Source organism: Oncorhynchus clarkii, chromosome 6 (assembly GCF_045791955.1).
Source record: "Oncorhynchus clarkii lewisi isolate Uvic-CL-2024 chromosome 6, UVic_Ocla_1.0, whole genome shotgun sequence".
Lineage (NCBI taxonomy): Eukaryota > Metazoa > Chordata > Actinopteri > Salmoniformes > Salmonidae > Oncorhynchus > Oncorhynchus clarkii.
The window spans coordinates 82,218,538-82,234,038 of NC_092152.1; the positions used below are offsets into that span (position 1 = coordinate 82,218,538).

Below are 15,501 nucleotides of genomic sequence, written 5' to 3' on the forward strand. Positions count from 1 at the left end.
GGACAGCCGATGACCACAAACCGTGGTTAGCTGAGTACTAACGATTAGCCAGTAAAGAAGCTAACTAGCTTCTGAACCAGCTTCTGATTAGCTTCTGGACCAGCTCCTGGCTAGCTCCCGGCTAGCTCCCGGCTAGCTTCTGGCTAGTTTTCTGGCTAGCCTCTTGGAGGATTACAGATCTGAGGTAAATAATACTTTTTTATATAAATAGAAATTGGTGAAGCGGATTGCAGGAGAATGTTCTGAAGATGAGTTTATGGAAAATTAAAAATGTATGTGAAAAAAAAAGTTGTAAATATATATATATACGGGACACGACAGGACGAGGACAAAAAGACGTCTGAACTGCTATGCCATCTTAGATCGATGCCATCTTAGATAAATATGCACATTATCGAACAAAACATACATGTATTGTGTAACATGATGTCCTATGAGTGTCATCTGATGAAGATCATCAAAGGTTAGTGATTCATTTTATCTATATTTCTGCTTTTTGTGACTCTATCTTTGGCTGGTGACTATCTTTGGCTATCTTTGGCTGAATAAATGGCTGTGTGTTTTTTGGACTTGGCTATTACCTAACATAATCATAATATGTTGTGATTTCGCTGTAAAGCATTTTTTAAATCGGACAGGATGGGTTGATTAACGAGATGTTTATCTTTCAATTGCTGTATTGGACTTGTTAATGTGTGAAAGTTACCTATTTCAAAAAAATATTTTGGAATTTCGCGCACTGCCTTTTCAGCGGAATGTTGTCGAGGGGCTCCGCTAGCCCTAGAAATGTTAAGGTTTAAAAGGGCATCTGAAGTTTGAACATTTCCACTTTGATATTTCAGACTTGATTTTCCCTTAACAAAAATGTATCAATCCCTACAAATGTTTTTATATAATCCACATAATAACTGACATTTCCTGTTGCTGCAGGATTATTTCCCTACTGTAGCACACTGGCTCTAATTAAGATACTACATCTGTATCACATGATGCCTCCAGAGGGCCATTTGGGGTGGCAGGTAGCCTAGTAGTTAGAGCGTTCCCTGGTAGGCTGTCATTGTAAATAAGAATGTGTTCTTAACTGACTTGCCTAGTTAAATAAAGATTACATTTAAACTAACAACAACTTTCTTCCTTTGAAGCCCAATTTCCATGCTCTTTATCTGTCCCTCTCTGATCTCTGTCATCATGTGGAGTAGACTGAGGAGGTTAAATGCATCAGCTCAACATGCATTCGCATGATAGGGATACACACACACACACACACACACACACACACACACACACACACACACACACACACACACACACACACACACACACACAATCTCTCTCTACATGATAGGTTTACCATGAGGTACAGCGGGGTCTTGGTGGGTCCCTTGGCGGACATTTTCTCCCAGAGTCCTCTCCGGACGTAGCGCACTGTAGTGCCGGCCAGCTGGAACTCTCCAGGAAGCTCGATCTTCCAGTCGCTGTTGATGGACCTCTTGGTAGAGTCTTTCATTGCTGGAACAAGCAGGATGTAGAATTAATTTAAGAGGAAGTTCAGGACAACTTGATGTTAGATGGTTCCCTATCACTTGCCCCTATCACTTCCATTGAAAGTAAGCATACCACAGTCTCCACCAACATGCCTAGACCTGTAAACGCAGGGTTCAATTCCCACTCTGACTGTTCCCTTAAATCACTACCTTTATACAAACCCATAATTCAAACCATGTCTCTAACCTAAAATATGTATATTTTTAATTTAAAGAGGAGCAAACAAACAATTAAAATGTAGCAGGCAGTCAAAGTGAACATACACTTCTCTTCACTTCTCTGAAAATGACTTTTGGTGCCCAAATTGGCTGCTTTCGAAATAGCCGACCCCGGTCAGTGAGGTTTTACTTCTCGCAGTGCCTGAACCACAGGAAAGCAGCACAGCATCAGAGACCCAGTTGGTTCCAACTAAGAGAGTGTCCCTTGATGTGGAGACTGTGGAGGTTGTGAAGTCCAGCAAACAGACTACCTCACCGCATGTCCACATTATCCCCTGTGGACATGCGGTGCTTGACTTAAGGTTGTTGGGTAATGCATTAGAAAGAGAGCGAGGGTGGAGAGAGAGCGAGAAAATAAAGAGAGAATAAAGAGCAAAACAGAGAGACTGTTGGGGTGTACTGTAAGACATTCCATAAGAATTTAATGTTTGAGCCAGGTTTTTCCAAATGCATGTTGTTTTAATTATTCTTTTGGAAGGACTTGACGACCAGAGAGAGCTCCAGAGAAATAAAAACACCTTGCACAGTGAATGGACTCTTTCTAAACATGTTTGTTTTACTGCATGTCAATGAACTTACAGATTTAGATGGAATTGAAAATAATTTAAACACTTTACTATAAAACTGCCCAGAAACATAATATTAACTATACACAAAAAAACTACTTCAGATCTTTAAAATGGATTAGAATATTATCATCACTGTCTCATGGTCATCATTAGAATATTATCATCACTGTCTCATGGTCATCATTAGAATATTATCATCACTGTCTCATGGTCATCATTAGAATATTAGCATCACTGTCATATGGTCATCATTAGAATATTAGCATCACTGTTCCATGGTCATCATCAGAATATTATCATCACTGTCTCATGGTCATCATTATAATATTATCATCACTGTCTCATGGTCATCATTATAATATTATCATCACTGTCTCATGGTCATCATTAGAATATTATCATCACTGTCTCATGGTCATCATTAGAATATTATCATCACTGTCTCATGGTCATCATTAGAATATTATCATCACTGTCTCATGGTCATCATTAGAATATTAGCATCACTGTTCCATGGTCATCATTAGAATATTATCATCACTGTCTCATGGTCATCATTAGAATATTATCATCACTGTCTCATGGTCATCATTAGAATATTATCATCACTGTCTCATGGACATCATTAGAATATTATCATCACTGTCTCATGGTCATCATTAGAATATTATCATCACTGTCTCATGGTCATCATTAGAATATTATAATCACTGTCTCATGGTCATCATTAGAATATTAGCATCACTGTTCCATGGTCATCATTATAATATTATCATCACTGTCTCATGGTCATCATTAGAATATTATCATCACTGTCTCATGGTCATCATTAGAATATTATCATCACTGTCTCATGGTCATCATTATAATATTATCATCACTGTCTCATGGTCATCATTAGAATATTAGCATCACTGTCATATGGTCATCATTAGAATATTAGCATCACTGTTCAATGGTCATCATTAGATTATTAGCATCACTGTTCATTGGTCATCATTAGAATATTATCATCACTGTCTCATGGTCATCATTAGAATATTAGCATCACTGTTTCATGGTCATCATCAGAATATTAGCATCACTGTTCCATGGTCATCATTAGAATATTAGCATCACTGTCATATGGTCATCATTAGAATATTTTCATCACTGTCTCATGGTCATCATTAGAATATTATCATCACTGTCATATGGTCATCATTAGAATATTAGCATCACTGTTCCATGGTCATCATTAGATTATTAGCATCACTGTTCCATGGTCATCATTAGAATATTAGCATCACTGTTCATTGGTCATCATTAGAATATTATCATCACTGTCTCATGGTCATCATTAGAATATTACCATCACTGTCTCATGGTCATCATTAGAATATTAGCATCACTGTCATATGGTCATCATTAGAATATTAGCATCACTGTTCCATGGTCATCATTAGATTATTAGCATCACAGTTCATTGGTCATCATTAGAATATTAGCATCACTGTTCCATGGTCATCATTAGAATATTAGCATCACTGTTCCATGGTCATCATTAGAATATTAGCATCACTGTTCCATGGTCATCATCAGAATATTAGCATCACTCTTCTATGGTCATCATCAGAATATTAGCATCACTGTTCTATGGTCATCATCAGAATATTAGCATAATGTTCCATGGTCATCATCAGAATATTAGCATCACTGTTCTATGGTCATCATTAGACTATTAGCATCAGTGTACCATGGTCATCATCAGAATATTAGCATCACTGTTCCATGGTCATCATTAGACTATTAGCATCACTGTCACATGGTCATCATTAGAATATTAGCATCACTCTTCTATGGTCATCGTTAGAATATTAGCATCACTGTTCCATGGTAATCATTAGGATATTAGCATCACTGTTCCATGGTCATCATTAGAATATTAGCATCACTGTTTCATGGTCATCGTTACAATATTAGCATCACTGTTCCATGGTCATCATCAGAATATTAGCATCACTGTTCCATGGTCATCATTAGAATATTAGCATCACTGTTCTATGGTCATCATTAGAATATTAGCATCACAGTTCTATGGTCATCATCAGAATATTAGCATCACTGTTCCATGGTCATCATTAGAATATTAGCATCACTGTTCCATGGTCATCACTGTGTTGTTTACTAGCTCTACAAAAAACATAAATTCTCTTTTCCTTTTCTACACATAGTATTTCACAAGTTTCCCTTAGGTACAGACTGAGGATCAGCTTCTCCTCTCCCAATCTTAAGATTAACCAGCGTAGAACTGCCGCTTTCAAGCAGCGGGACTCTAACCCGCAAGCTTATAAGAAATCCCTTTATGCCCTCTGACGAACCATCCAACCGGGAAAGCGTCAATACAGAACTAAGATCGAATCATACTATACCGGCTCCGACACTCGTCAGATATGGCAGGGCTTGCTAACTATTACAGACTACAAAAGGAAGCACAGCTGAGAGCAGCCCAGTGACATGAGCCTACCAGACGAGCTAAATAACTTCTATGCTCACTTTGAGGCAAGTAACACCTAAACATGCATGAGAGCATCAGCTGTTCCGGACAACTGTGTGATCACGCTCTCCGCAGCCGATGTGAGTAAGACCTTTAGACAGGTCAACATTCACAAGGCCGCAGAGCCAGGTGGATTACCAGGACGTGTACTCCAAGCATGCGCTGACCAACTGGGAAGTGTCTTCACTGACATTTTCAACCTCTCCCTGTCTGAGTCTGTAATACCAAAATGTTTCAAGGAGACCACCATAGTCCCTGTGCCCAAGAACACTAAGGTAACCTGCCTAAATTACTACCGACCCATAGCACTCATGTCTGTAGCCATGAAATGCATTGAAAGGCTGGTCATGGCTCACATTAACACCATTATCCCAGAAATCCTAGACCTACTCCAATTTGCATACCATACCAACATACCACATCCACAGAAGATGCAATCTCTATTGCACTCCACACTGCCCTTTCCCACCTGGACAAAAGGAACACCTATGTGAGAATGCTATTCATTGACTACAGCTCAGCGTTCAACACCATAGTGGCCTCAAAGCTCAAAACTAAGCTAAGGACTCTAGGACTAAACACCTTCCTCTGCAACTGGATCCTCGACTTCCTGATGGGTTTCCCCCAGGTGGTAAGGGTAGGTAACAACACATCCACAACGCTGATCCTCAACAAGGGGGCCCCTCAGGGGTGCGTGCTCAGTCCCCTCCTGTACTCCCTTTTCACTCATGACTGCATGGCCAGGAACGACTCCAACACCATCATTAAGTTTGCTGATGACAACAGTGGTAGGCCTGATCACCAACAACGATGAGACAGCCTATAGGGAGGAGGCCAGAGACCTGACCGCGTGGTGCAAGGACAACAACCTCTTCCTCAACGTGATCAAGACGAAGGAGATGATTGTGGACTACAGGAAAAGGAGGACAGAGCACGCCCTCATTCTCATCGATGGGGCTGTAGTGGAGCAGATTGAGAGATTCAAGTTCCTTGGCGTCCACATCACCAACAAACTATCATGGTCCAAGCACACCAAGACAGTCGTGACGACACGACAAAAGCTATTCCCCCCCAGGAGACTGAAAAGATTTGGCATGGGTCCTCAGATCCTCAAAAGGTTTTACAGCTGCACCATCAAGAGCATCCTGACGGGTTGCATCACTGTCTGGTATGGCAACTGGTCGGCCTCCAACCGCAAGGCACTACAGAGGGTAGTGCATACGGCCCAGTACATCACCGGGGCCAAGCTTCCTGCCATCCAGGACCTCTATACCAGGCGGTGTCAGAGGAAGACCCTAAAAATTGTCAAAGACTCCAGCCACCTTAGTCATGGACTGTTCTGTCTGCTACCGCATGGCAAGCGGTACCGGTGCGCCATGTCTAGGTCCAAGAGGCTTCTAAACAGCCTCTACCCCCAAGCCATAAGATTCCTGAACAGCTAATCAAATGGCTACCCAGACTATTTGCATTGCCCCCCTTCTATGCTACAGCTACTCTCTGTTATTATCTATGCATATTCACTTTAATAACTCTTCCTACATCCTAAACTGACCCAAGATCAGCGACTTGGGGAAACTTTATCATATAAAACGTGGTGGAGACATACCTCACACTGTACAAAAGGAAGTAGTGTTGGAGTGTTTCTTTAGATCACCAGATGTGTTTTCAAAGTGAGTGGCTAGCCTTTCAGTCTCTCCTCCCTCCCTTCCCTCTGTCCCTCCCTACTTCCCTTCCTCTCTTCCCCATCCCTCTTCTCCCTCCATCCCTCTTCTCCCTCCATCCCTCAACTCCCTCCTATCACTAGAGAGGATCCCAGACTGTCCTATCATTACACACAGAACTAGATGTCTCCAGTCCCCAGTGTGCCCTTCCTGTTGACAAAGCACTTAACAGTTAGAAAAATGTTTAATAGCTGTTGTCAGAACACTCAAAAGGAAACTGCAAGAGTGAAGTGTTCAAACACTTTACAAGCGGCTGACAAATGAGTGTGTTTATCGGCTTTCAAATTTCCCTGCAGAGTCGACAGAGAACAAAACATGCTAGACAGTGCAGAATGTTTTAGCACTGGCTTAAGACTGTATGGGGCAGCCAAACTCAACTGGCAGAACAACAACATAGCATTTACAGTAGTCATATACAAGTCAATCAATCATTTTTTAAAACAGCTTTCAAAAATGACCCGGGCGCCACGGCCTCCACCTCTACTAGTGCCCCGTCTAATCCAATCACGTGGTTAAATGCAAGAGTCCATGGCTTGCCCAATCACATCAATGCAAATATCCTCTACAACACCTCGGAACAAGCAGGCAGGCAGAAAGAAACATAAATATTTCACTGAGGTTCAACTGTTAATATCACAGATAGAAGGAGCTTATTTACCAGTATCCTTGTTAATATGGCTTGTTAAAAAAAAAATTGTTGATGGCGAGTGGACGGAAAATGCATTCTCCCCACAACCAGAACAAAACAAATGTGCCTGATATGCAGCGAGTCCGAAGCCCTCGTGAAAAGTGGCAATGTTAAGCGTCATTACACCAAGCATAGTAATATAGATCAGACTTATCCTCTGAACACGGAGGTGAGAACAAACAAGATTAAACAACTCAAATCCCAATATGAGACAAAAAGTCCATGTCAATTTCCTGAAAGCCCAACAACGTGCAACAGAGCGTTCACTGAGGATAGCTTGGGTTTAGGGAAAACACTGACGCTGAGATGGTAAAAGAACGCATGTGTGAAGTTGCTGACACCTTGTTTGCAGGTAAACAATAAAGATTACCGGTACCCCCTGTATATAGCCTTGTTATTGTCATGTTATTGTGTTACTTTTATTTTTTACTTCAGTTTATTTGGTAAATATTTTCTTAACTCTTCTTGAACTGCACTGTTGGTTAAGTGCTTGTAAGTAACCATTTCATGGTAAGGTCTACACTTGTATTCGGCATGACAAATAAAGTTTGATTTGATTCCACAGCAATGAGGAGAAATTAAATATTAGCTGAAGATTTGACTTCACAACTTGATGAGGTCATTCAGAATGCACCAAGCATTTCATTGGCTGTGGATGATTCAACAGATAACACTGATAATGCCCTGCTTCTGTTGTTTGTCAGATTTGATTATGAAACAAAGACGTAATTCTGGGATGAGCTGTTGGGCTTAACACATCTAGAAGCAGACACACAGGGAGATAATGTCAAAAGGATGCTGACCAAAAGGGGGAGAGCTCTGAAGTCAGTGGTCTCCATCACCACAGATGGAGCTCCAGCCATGACAGGAAGAGGAGGGGACTGGTTACACGTTTAAAAGAGGACCACCCTGTCCTGACATCAAATCATCCATCAGTCTGTCCTGTGTGCCAGTCTGGGAAAAGAGTATTCTGAGGTCATGACAACGATGATGAAACTGATCAAGAACACCGCCTGCTACGAGGCTTTCTGACAGAGGTTAATGCCAGCTTTGATAACTTACTACTGCACAATGTCAGATGGCTCAGTGAAGGCGGGGTTTTGGAACCTTTCTGGGCCATTCAGGAGGAAATCAAAGCTTTCTTATCAGAGCAAAAGAGTGACAAGGCAACTCAGTTTTCTGATGACGAGAAGAGGGAAATAGTAGCATTTTTGACAGACATGACATCACACCTCAATCAACTGAATGTTAAGCTGCAGGACAACACAGTGTGACAGACATGACATCACACCTCAATCAACTGAATGTTAAGCTGCAGGGACAGGACAACACAGTGTGACACACATGACATCACACCTCAATCAACTGAATGTTAAACTGCAGGACAACACAGTGTGACAGACATGACATCACACCTCAATCAACTGAATGTTAAGCTGCAGGACAACACAGTGTGACAGACATGACATCACACCTCAATCAACTGAATGTTAAGCTGCAGCGACAGGACAACACAGTGTGTGATATGATAGCAGCAGTCTGGGCTTTCCAGAAGAAATTAGAGCTTTTCAAGAATGATCTCCAGGGAGAACTTGTCCACTTCTCCAATCTTCTGGTGCAAACGCAGGGAGAACTTGTCCACTTCTCCAATCTTCTAGAGCAAACGCAGGGAGAACTTGTCCACTTCTCCAATCTTCTGGTACAAACGCAGGGAGAACTTGTCCACTTCTCCAATCTTCTGGTACAAACGCAGGGAGAACTTGTCCACTTCTCCAATCTTCTGGTGCAAACGCAGGGAGAACTTGTCCACTTCTCCAATCTTCTGGTACAAACGCAGGGAGAACTTGTCCACTTCTCCAATCTTCTGGTACAAACGCAGGGAGAACTTGTCCACTTCTCCAATCTTCTGGTGCAAACGCAGGGAGAACTTGTCCACTTCTCCAATCTTCTGGTACAAACGCAGGGAGACAAAGATGTATCCAACCGTGTCGATTTCATCCAGCAGCTGATGGAGAACCTCAAAGCTAGCTTTGATTACTTTTTTATATTTTTATTTAACCTTAATTTAACTCGGCAAGTCAGTTAAGAACAAATTCTCATTTAAAATGACGGCCTACCAAAAGGCAAAAGGCCTCCTGCAGGGACGGGGGCCTGGGAATTCATTGTTGGAAGAGAATCGCTTGCTGGTCATCCAGAACCATCTTAGTCACAAAATGTTGTCGGAGGAAGCTAAACAGTCCTTCAGACGGGTAGAAGTTGTCAGAGGAAGCTAAACAGATCTTCAGACGGGTAGATGTTGTCAGAGGAAGCTAAACAGCTCTTCAGACGGGTAGAAGTTGCATCACTGCAAATGGAGTTGATTGAGCTACAAGAAAATGTGTCTTTGTGACCCTGTCTTACATTCTGGGGAAAGATGGAAAGATGGTGCCTGCAGCTGATGTCCATGTTCTCAAGGAACTAGCACTAGACATCCTGCCCATGTTTGGCTCCACATACAGCTGTGAATCAGCCTTCTCCACAATGAACTTTATTCAAAACAAATATCGCTCCAGGCTCACCAATGGACATCTGCACCAGTGTCTCCAGAGTTGCTCTCACACCATTTGTGTCAAAGTTCAAAGCATTTTAAAGAGACAGAAAGTGTCATTTCTCTCATTGATGCAAGGTCCACAGTGACTTATTCATTAATATTGCATGGCCCACAGTGACTTGTACATTAATATGGCATGGTCCACAGTGACTTATACATTAATATTGCATGGCCCACAGTGACTTGTACATTAATATTGCATGACCCACAGTGACTTATACATTAATATGGCATGGCCCACAGTGACTTATACATTAATATTGCATGGCCCACAGTGACTTGTACATTAATATTGCATGGCCCACAGTGACTTATACATTAATATTGCATGACCCACAGTGACTTATACATTAATATTGCATGACCCACAGTGACTTATACATTAATATGGCATGGCCCACAGTGACTTATACATTAATATGGCATGACCCACAGTGACTTATACATTAATATGGCATGACCCACAGTGACTTGTACATTAATATGGCATGGCCCACAGTGACTTATACATTAATATTGCATGACCCACAGAGACTTGTACATTAATATGGCATGGCCCACAGTGACTTATACATTAATATGGCATGGCCCACAGTGACTTATACATTAATATGGCATGACCCACAGTGACTTGTACATTAATATGGCATGGCCCACAGTGACTTATACATTAATATTGCATGGCCCACAGTGACTTATACATTAATATTGCATGGCCCACAGTGACTTACACATTAATATTGCATGGCCCACAGTGACTTATACATTAATATGGCATGGCCCACAGTGACTTATACATTAATATGGCATGACCCACAGTGACTTATACATTAATATGGCATGGCCCACAGTGACTTGTACATTAATATTGCATGGCCCACAGTGACTTATACATTAATATTGCATGGCCCACAGTGACTTATACATTAATATGGCATGGCCCACAGTGACTTTCTGTGCTTTCAGATTTGTTATTTAACTCTCCTTTGTTCTCCAGAAAACATGCACTTAATTTAATTGAGATATTATTTAATAATTCAAGTTCCATGTACAAAGGTTTAATTGGTCTCATTTACAGTTTTTGACAATCGCTTATGTTAGGTTTTGAACTTCAGTTGAACAGTTTTGAAAAGAGTATGTAGACATGTGTAAACATTTTGTGCCAAAGCAATGAAACATTATCCACAGTTTAACCCACATAGACTGCTGTTGTGCTCACTGTGTGAAGAGTTTTGAAAAGGTGACCTAAGTATTGAGAAATGGGTCCTAGCGATTGTAAAAACCTGTAATGTATTTACCAGTGTTCTGAAAACATTTGATATAACAACATGGTTTGTTACTATGCTGAACCACAGCGCCAATAAATGACCATATCCACCTGGACCTTTGCCACCTAGGACATTTGTGTCACTGGACCGTTTCAGATAGTAGTTGAGTACCCTGCTTTAGGGAATACAAGTTCACATCATTAGACAGATAATATGAACTTGTGTGGTTGTCTATTAAAGGGGTTCCCAAACTGTTTTCATCCAGGCCCCCCTTCCAGCATTAGGGAATATCCCACTCCCCCCCTGCACACCCCTATTTCTATGGGTACAAGCACCGAAATTAAACAAACGTTCCACAACCGTCTTGTTGGCGAAGAGAGAATTTTGCAGGTTTAAAGCTTATTTCCTGCAATTCAACACATCTTGCATCATCAGTTCCTCTTGTCATGTCGGTCATTGTATACCTTGGAGATCTATTTATAACTTGTCAGAAATGTCCAGATCAACTAGCCCATGTCAGCTAATGTTTTTTAGCCCATAGATTTTGTAGTAATGTTATAATGTTTGAGGTACTCAAATATAACATGAATACACATTCGAGTTTCAAGAATGTATAGAAGAATGTATAGAAGAATGTATAGAATTGCAGAAAATTAGCTTTAAAACTGCTAAATGTTCTCTGCACCCCATAACACAAGTGTGTGTGTGTGTGTGTGTGTGTGTGTGTGTGTGTGTCTTACCCAGAAAGCTGTGTGAGGGCTTGTCCTCCACAACTTTGATTCTCCTAGCACCAACGGGGATGACAGCAGCCTCAATGTAACCTGTAGAAACACAAGAGAGTGAGGTGGGTGGAGCCACACCCAGACCCTCACCTGGGGTGAGGAGAGGACGAGAGGTGAGGGGGGATGAGAGGAGGTGAGGAGAGGTGAGGGGAAGGGGTAGTACAGACAGGGTTGGGCTGGGCTGGTTCTTTATCCAAGCTGTTAATTTGGAAAGGGTTGAAATCATTTTTCTGTGTGAAAGGCAAGGAGGAGGACAATGAAGGAAGTAGAAAGAGAGAGGGTCTACATCCCAAATGACACCCTGTTCTCTACACATGGGCCCTGTTCAAAAGTAGTGCACTAGACTCTGGTCAAAGGTAGTGCACTATGAAGGGAATAGGGTATAATTTGGGACACAGATAGGGGTGTAACGGTCATAGTAGCAGCGATCTAACTCAATAACGGTGCACAGAAAGAGGTAGAGCCTCTCTCTCTCGACCTTCTGTCTCTGTGTGCTGGAGCATCACACAGAGCCTGGGTTTGAAAGGAAGGATTCAACCAGAGACAGATAGGTAGGTTGTGACCCAGATGTCACCATATTCCCTATATAGTGTGATATTTGAGACTAGAGCTCAATGAGCCCTGTTTCAAAAGCATTGCACTACAGTGCCTTGCGAAAGTATTCGGCCCCCTTGAACTTTGCGACCTTTTGCCACATTTCAGGCTTCAAACATAAAGATATAAAACTGTATTTTTTTGTGAAGAATCAACAACAAGTGGGACACAATCATGAAGTGGAACGACATTTATTGGATATTTCAAACTTTTTTAACAAATAAAAACTGAAAACTTGGGCGTGCAAAATTATTCAGCCCCCTTAAGTTAATACTTTGTAGCGCCACCTTTTGCTGCGATTACAGCTGTAAGTCGCTTGGGGTATGTCTCTATCAGTTTTGCACATCGAGAGACTGAATTTTTTTCCCATTCCTCCTTGCAAAACAGCTCGAGCTCAGTGACGTTGGATGGAGAGCATTTGTGAACAGCAGTTTTCAGTTCTTTCCACAGATTCTCGATTGGATTCAGGTCTGGACTTTGACTTGGCCATTCTAACACCTGGATATGTTCATTTTTGAACCATTCCATTGTAGATTTTGCTTTATGTTTTGGATCATTGTCTTGTTGGAAGACAAATCTCCGTCCCAGTCTCAGGTCTTTTGCAGACTGCATCAGGTTTTCTTCCAGAATGGTCCTGTATTTGGCTCCATCCATCTTCCCATCAATTTTAACCATCTTCCCTGTCCCTGCTGAAGAAAAGCAGGCCCAAACCATGATGCTGCCACCACCATGTTTGACAGTGGGGATGGTGTGTTCAGGGTGATGAGCTGTGTTGCTTTTACGCCAAACATAACGTTTTGCATTGTTGCCAAAAAGTTCAATTTTGGTTTCATCTGACCAGAGCACCTTCTTCCACATGTTTGGTGTGTCTCCCAGGTGGCTTGTGGCAAACTTTAAACAACACTTTTTATAGATATCTTTAAGAAATGGCTTTCTTCTTGCCACTCTTCCATAAAGGCCAGATTTGTGCAATATACGACTGATTGTTGTCCTATGGACAGAGTCTCCCACCTCAGCTGTAGATCATCCAGAGTGATCATGGGCCTCTTGGCTGCATCTCTGATCAGTCTTCTCCTTGTATGAGCTGAAAGTTTAGAGGGACGGCCAGGTCTTGGTAGATTTGCAGTGGTCTGATACTCCTTCCATTTCAATATTATCGCTTGCACAGTGCTCCTTGGGATGTTTAAAGCTTGGGAAATCTTTTTGTATCCAAATCCGGCTTTAAACTTCTTCATAGCAGTATCTCGGACCTGCCTGGTGTGTTCCTTGTTCTTCATGATGCTCTCTGCGCTTTTAACGGACCTCTGAGACTATCACAGTGCAGGTGCATTCATACGGAGACTTGATTACACACAGGTGGATTGTATTTATCATCATTAGTCATTTAGGTCAACATTGGATCATTCAGAGATCCTCACTGAACTTCTGGAGAGAGTTTGCTGCACTGAAAGTAAAGGGGCTGAATAATTTTGCACGCCCAATTTTTCAGTTTTTGATTTGTTAAAAAAGTTTGAAATATCCAATAAATGTCGTTCCACTTCATGATTGTGTCCCACTTGTTGTTGATTCTTCACAAAAAAATACAGTTTTATATCTTTATGTTTGAAGCCTGAAATGTGGCAAAAGGTCGCAAAGTTCAAGGGGGCCGAATACTTTCGCAAGGCACTGTACATTGGGAATACGGTGGCATTTGGGATTCACACATTGAGATGTACGGCTCTGAATTCAACAGGTGTCATATAAGAGACCAGGAAGTATATGTGAGCAAAATGATCCAATCATTTTGAGGATCCCACTGCATATACACTACTTCCGCTTTATGACATCACTTTTGAATCATTCATTTGATTCTAGCACAGAGATCTGATTAGACCCTTGCCAGCCCTTCCCTCCTCACAGACATGCATCCAAGCACCCACTAGTGTTTGGGCAGTAGTGATGATACAAAGCAGCTCGTTGGTTCCCAGGCCCTCGGGCGACTGACTGTGGTCCCACTGTTACTTTTGAGGCTTACACACAAATGTGTCAAAGAAGGAAACAAAAAATAGAGTGGAGAGAGATATGAAAGACCCACAGTAAGAGAGAGAAAGGGAGGGAGGGAGAGAGAGAGTGGAAGGGAGAAGAGGAAGAACAGAGAGAAAGAGATACATCAGCGAATAAGAGAGAGAGAACAAAAGAGGGATATATAAAGAGGGGAGGAGAGGGTCTTCCATAATGTAGATAATTGCAATAGGAGGAACCCCCAACAAAATGGCACAGGTTGGGGTTTTGACCCCTGTGTAATGGGACTGTTAAGCTCTGTGGAGTCAAGAGAGACCCGAGCGCATCCTAAATGGCACCCTATTCCCTATCTAGTGCACTACTTTTGACCAAGACCCATAGTGCCTGTAGTGCACTACATAGAGAATAGGGTGCCGTTTGAGATGCAGAACCTCCTCTCTACAATAGATCCCAAAGCACAGTATCTATACAACCGTTTCTGAGAAAATAAAATAGCTTATTCTTCCAAACTTTCACCATATATGCCTCTTTATTGTCCCAATTGTTTTTGTTTAGTTTTTTAGTGTTACCAGACTGAGTTTGATTTATTCCTGTATCTCAAGGGGCCACATCCTAACCTGAGATCCACACGTAACAAACTTGACATCAATGCATGATTGACACCAAACTCAAGAGTTTCACACAGGTCTTACACTACAATCAAGTCCCCTCGGCCTAGTTGAGCTGCTTTGTTCTTCTTTACTGCCCCCCCACTATGTACAGACTCCCTGTGTGTACTCACCGTAGTGCCGCCCTACAGGGCTGGATCTGCAATTACCACAACCATGCTATTATCTCTTTACACAGCACACAGGAACAAGTCACGAGTAAGAAGTGTCCCTAGCCTTGACACTGATCTAAGATCAGTTTAGCTTTCTCCCCCTCTAATGGTTAAGGTTAGGATTGGGGGGAGTCTAAAACTGATCCTAGATCACCACAAACCACACACC

At 41.8% G+C, this 15,501-nt stretch overlaps 1 protein-coding gene across 2 annotated transcripts in view; it reads right to left on the reverse strand.

The window, feature by feature from the left end:
* LOC139411711 (A disintegrin and metalloproteinase with thrombospondin motifs 17-like) overlaps positions 1 to 15,501 on the reverse strand; it is a 196,321-nt gene that overhangs the window by 37,338 nt on the left and 143,482 nt on the right. For both annotated transcript variants that reach the window (XM_071158374.1, XM_071158373.1), the window contains exons 16-17: positions 11,876 to 11,956; positions 1,352 to 1,509 (exon numbers count right to left, since the gene is read on the reverse strand). In XM_071158374.1, coding sequence (XP_071014475.1) covers positions 1,352 to 1,509; positions 11,876 to 11,956 — 239 coding nt within the window. The remainder of the gene's footprint in view (positions 1 to 1,351; positions 1,510 to 11,875; positions 11,957 to 15,501) is intronic.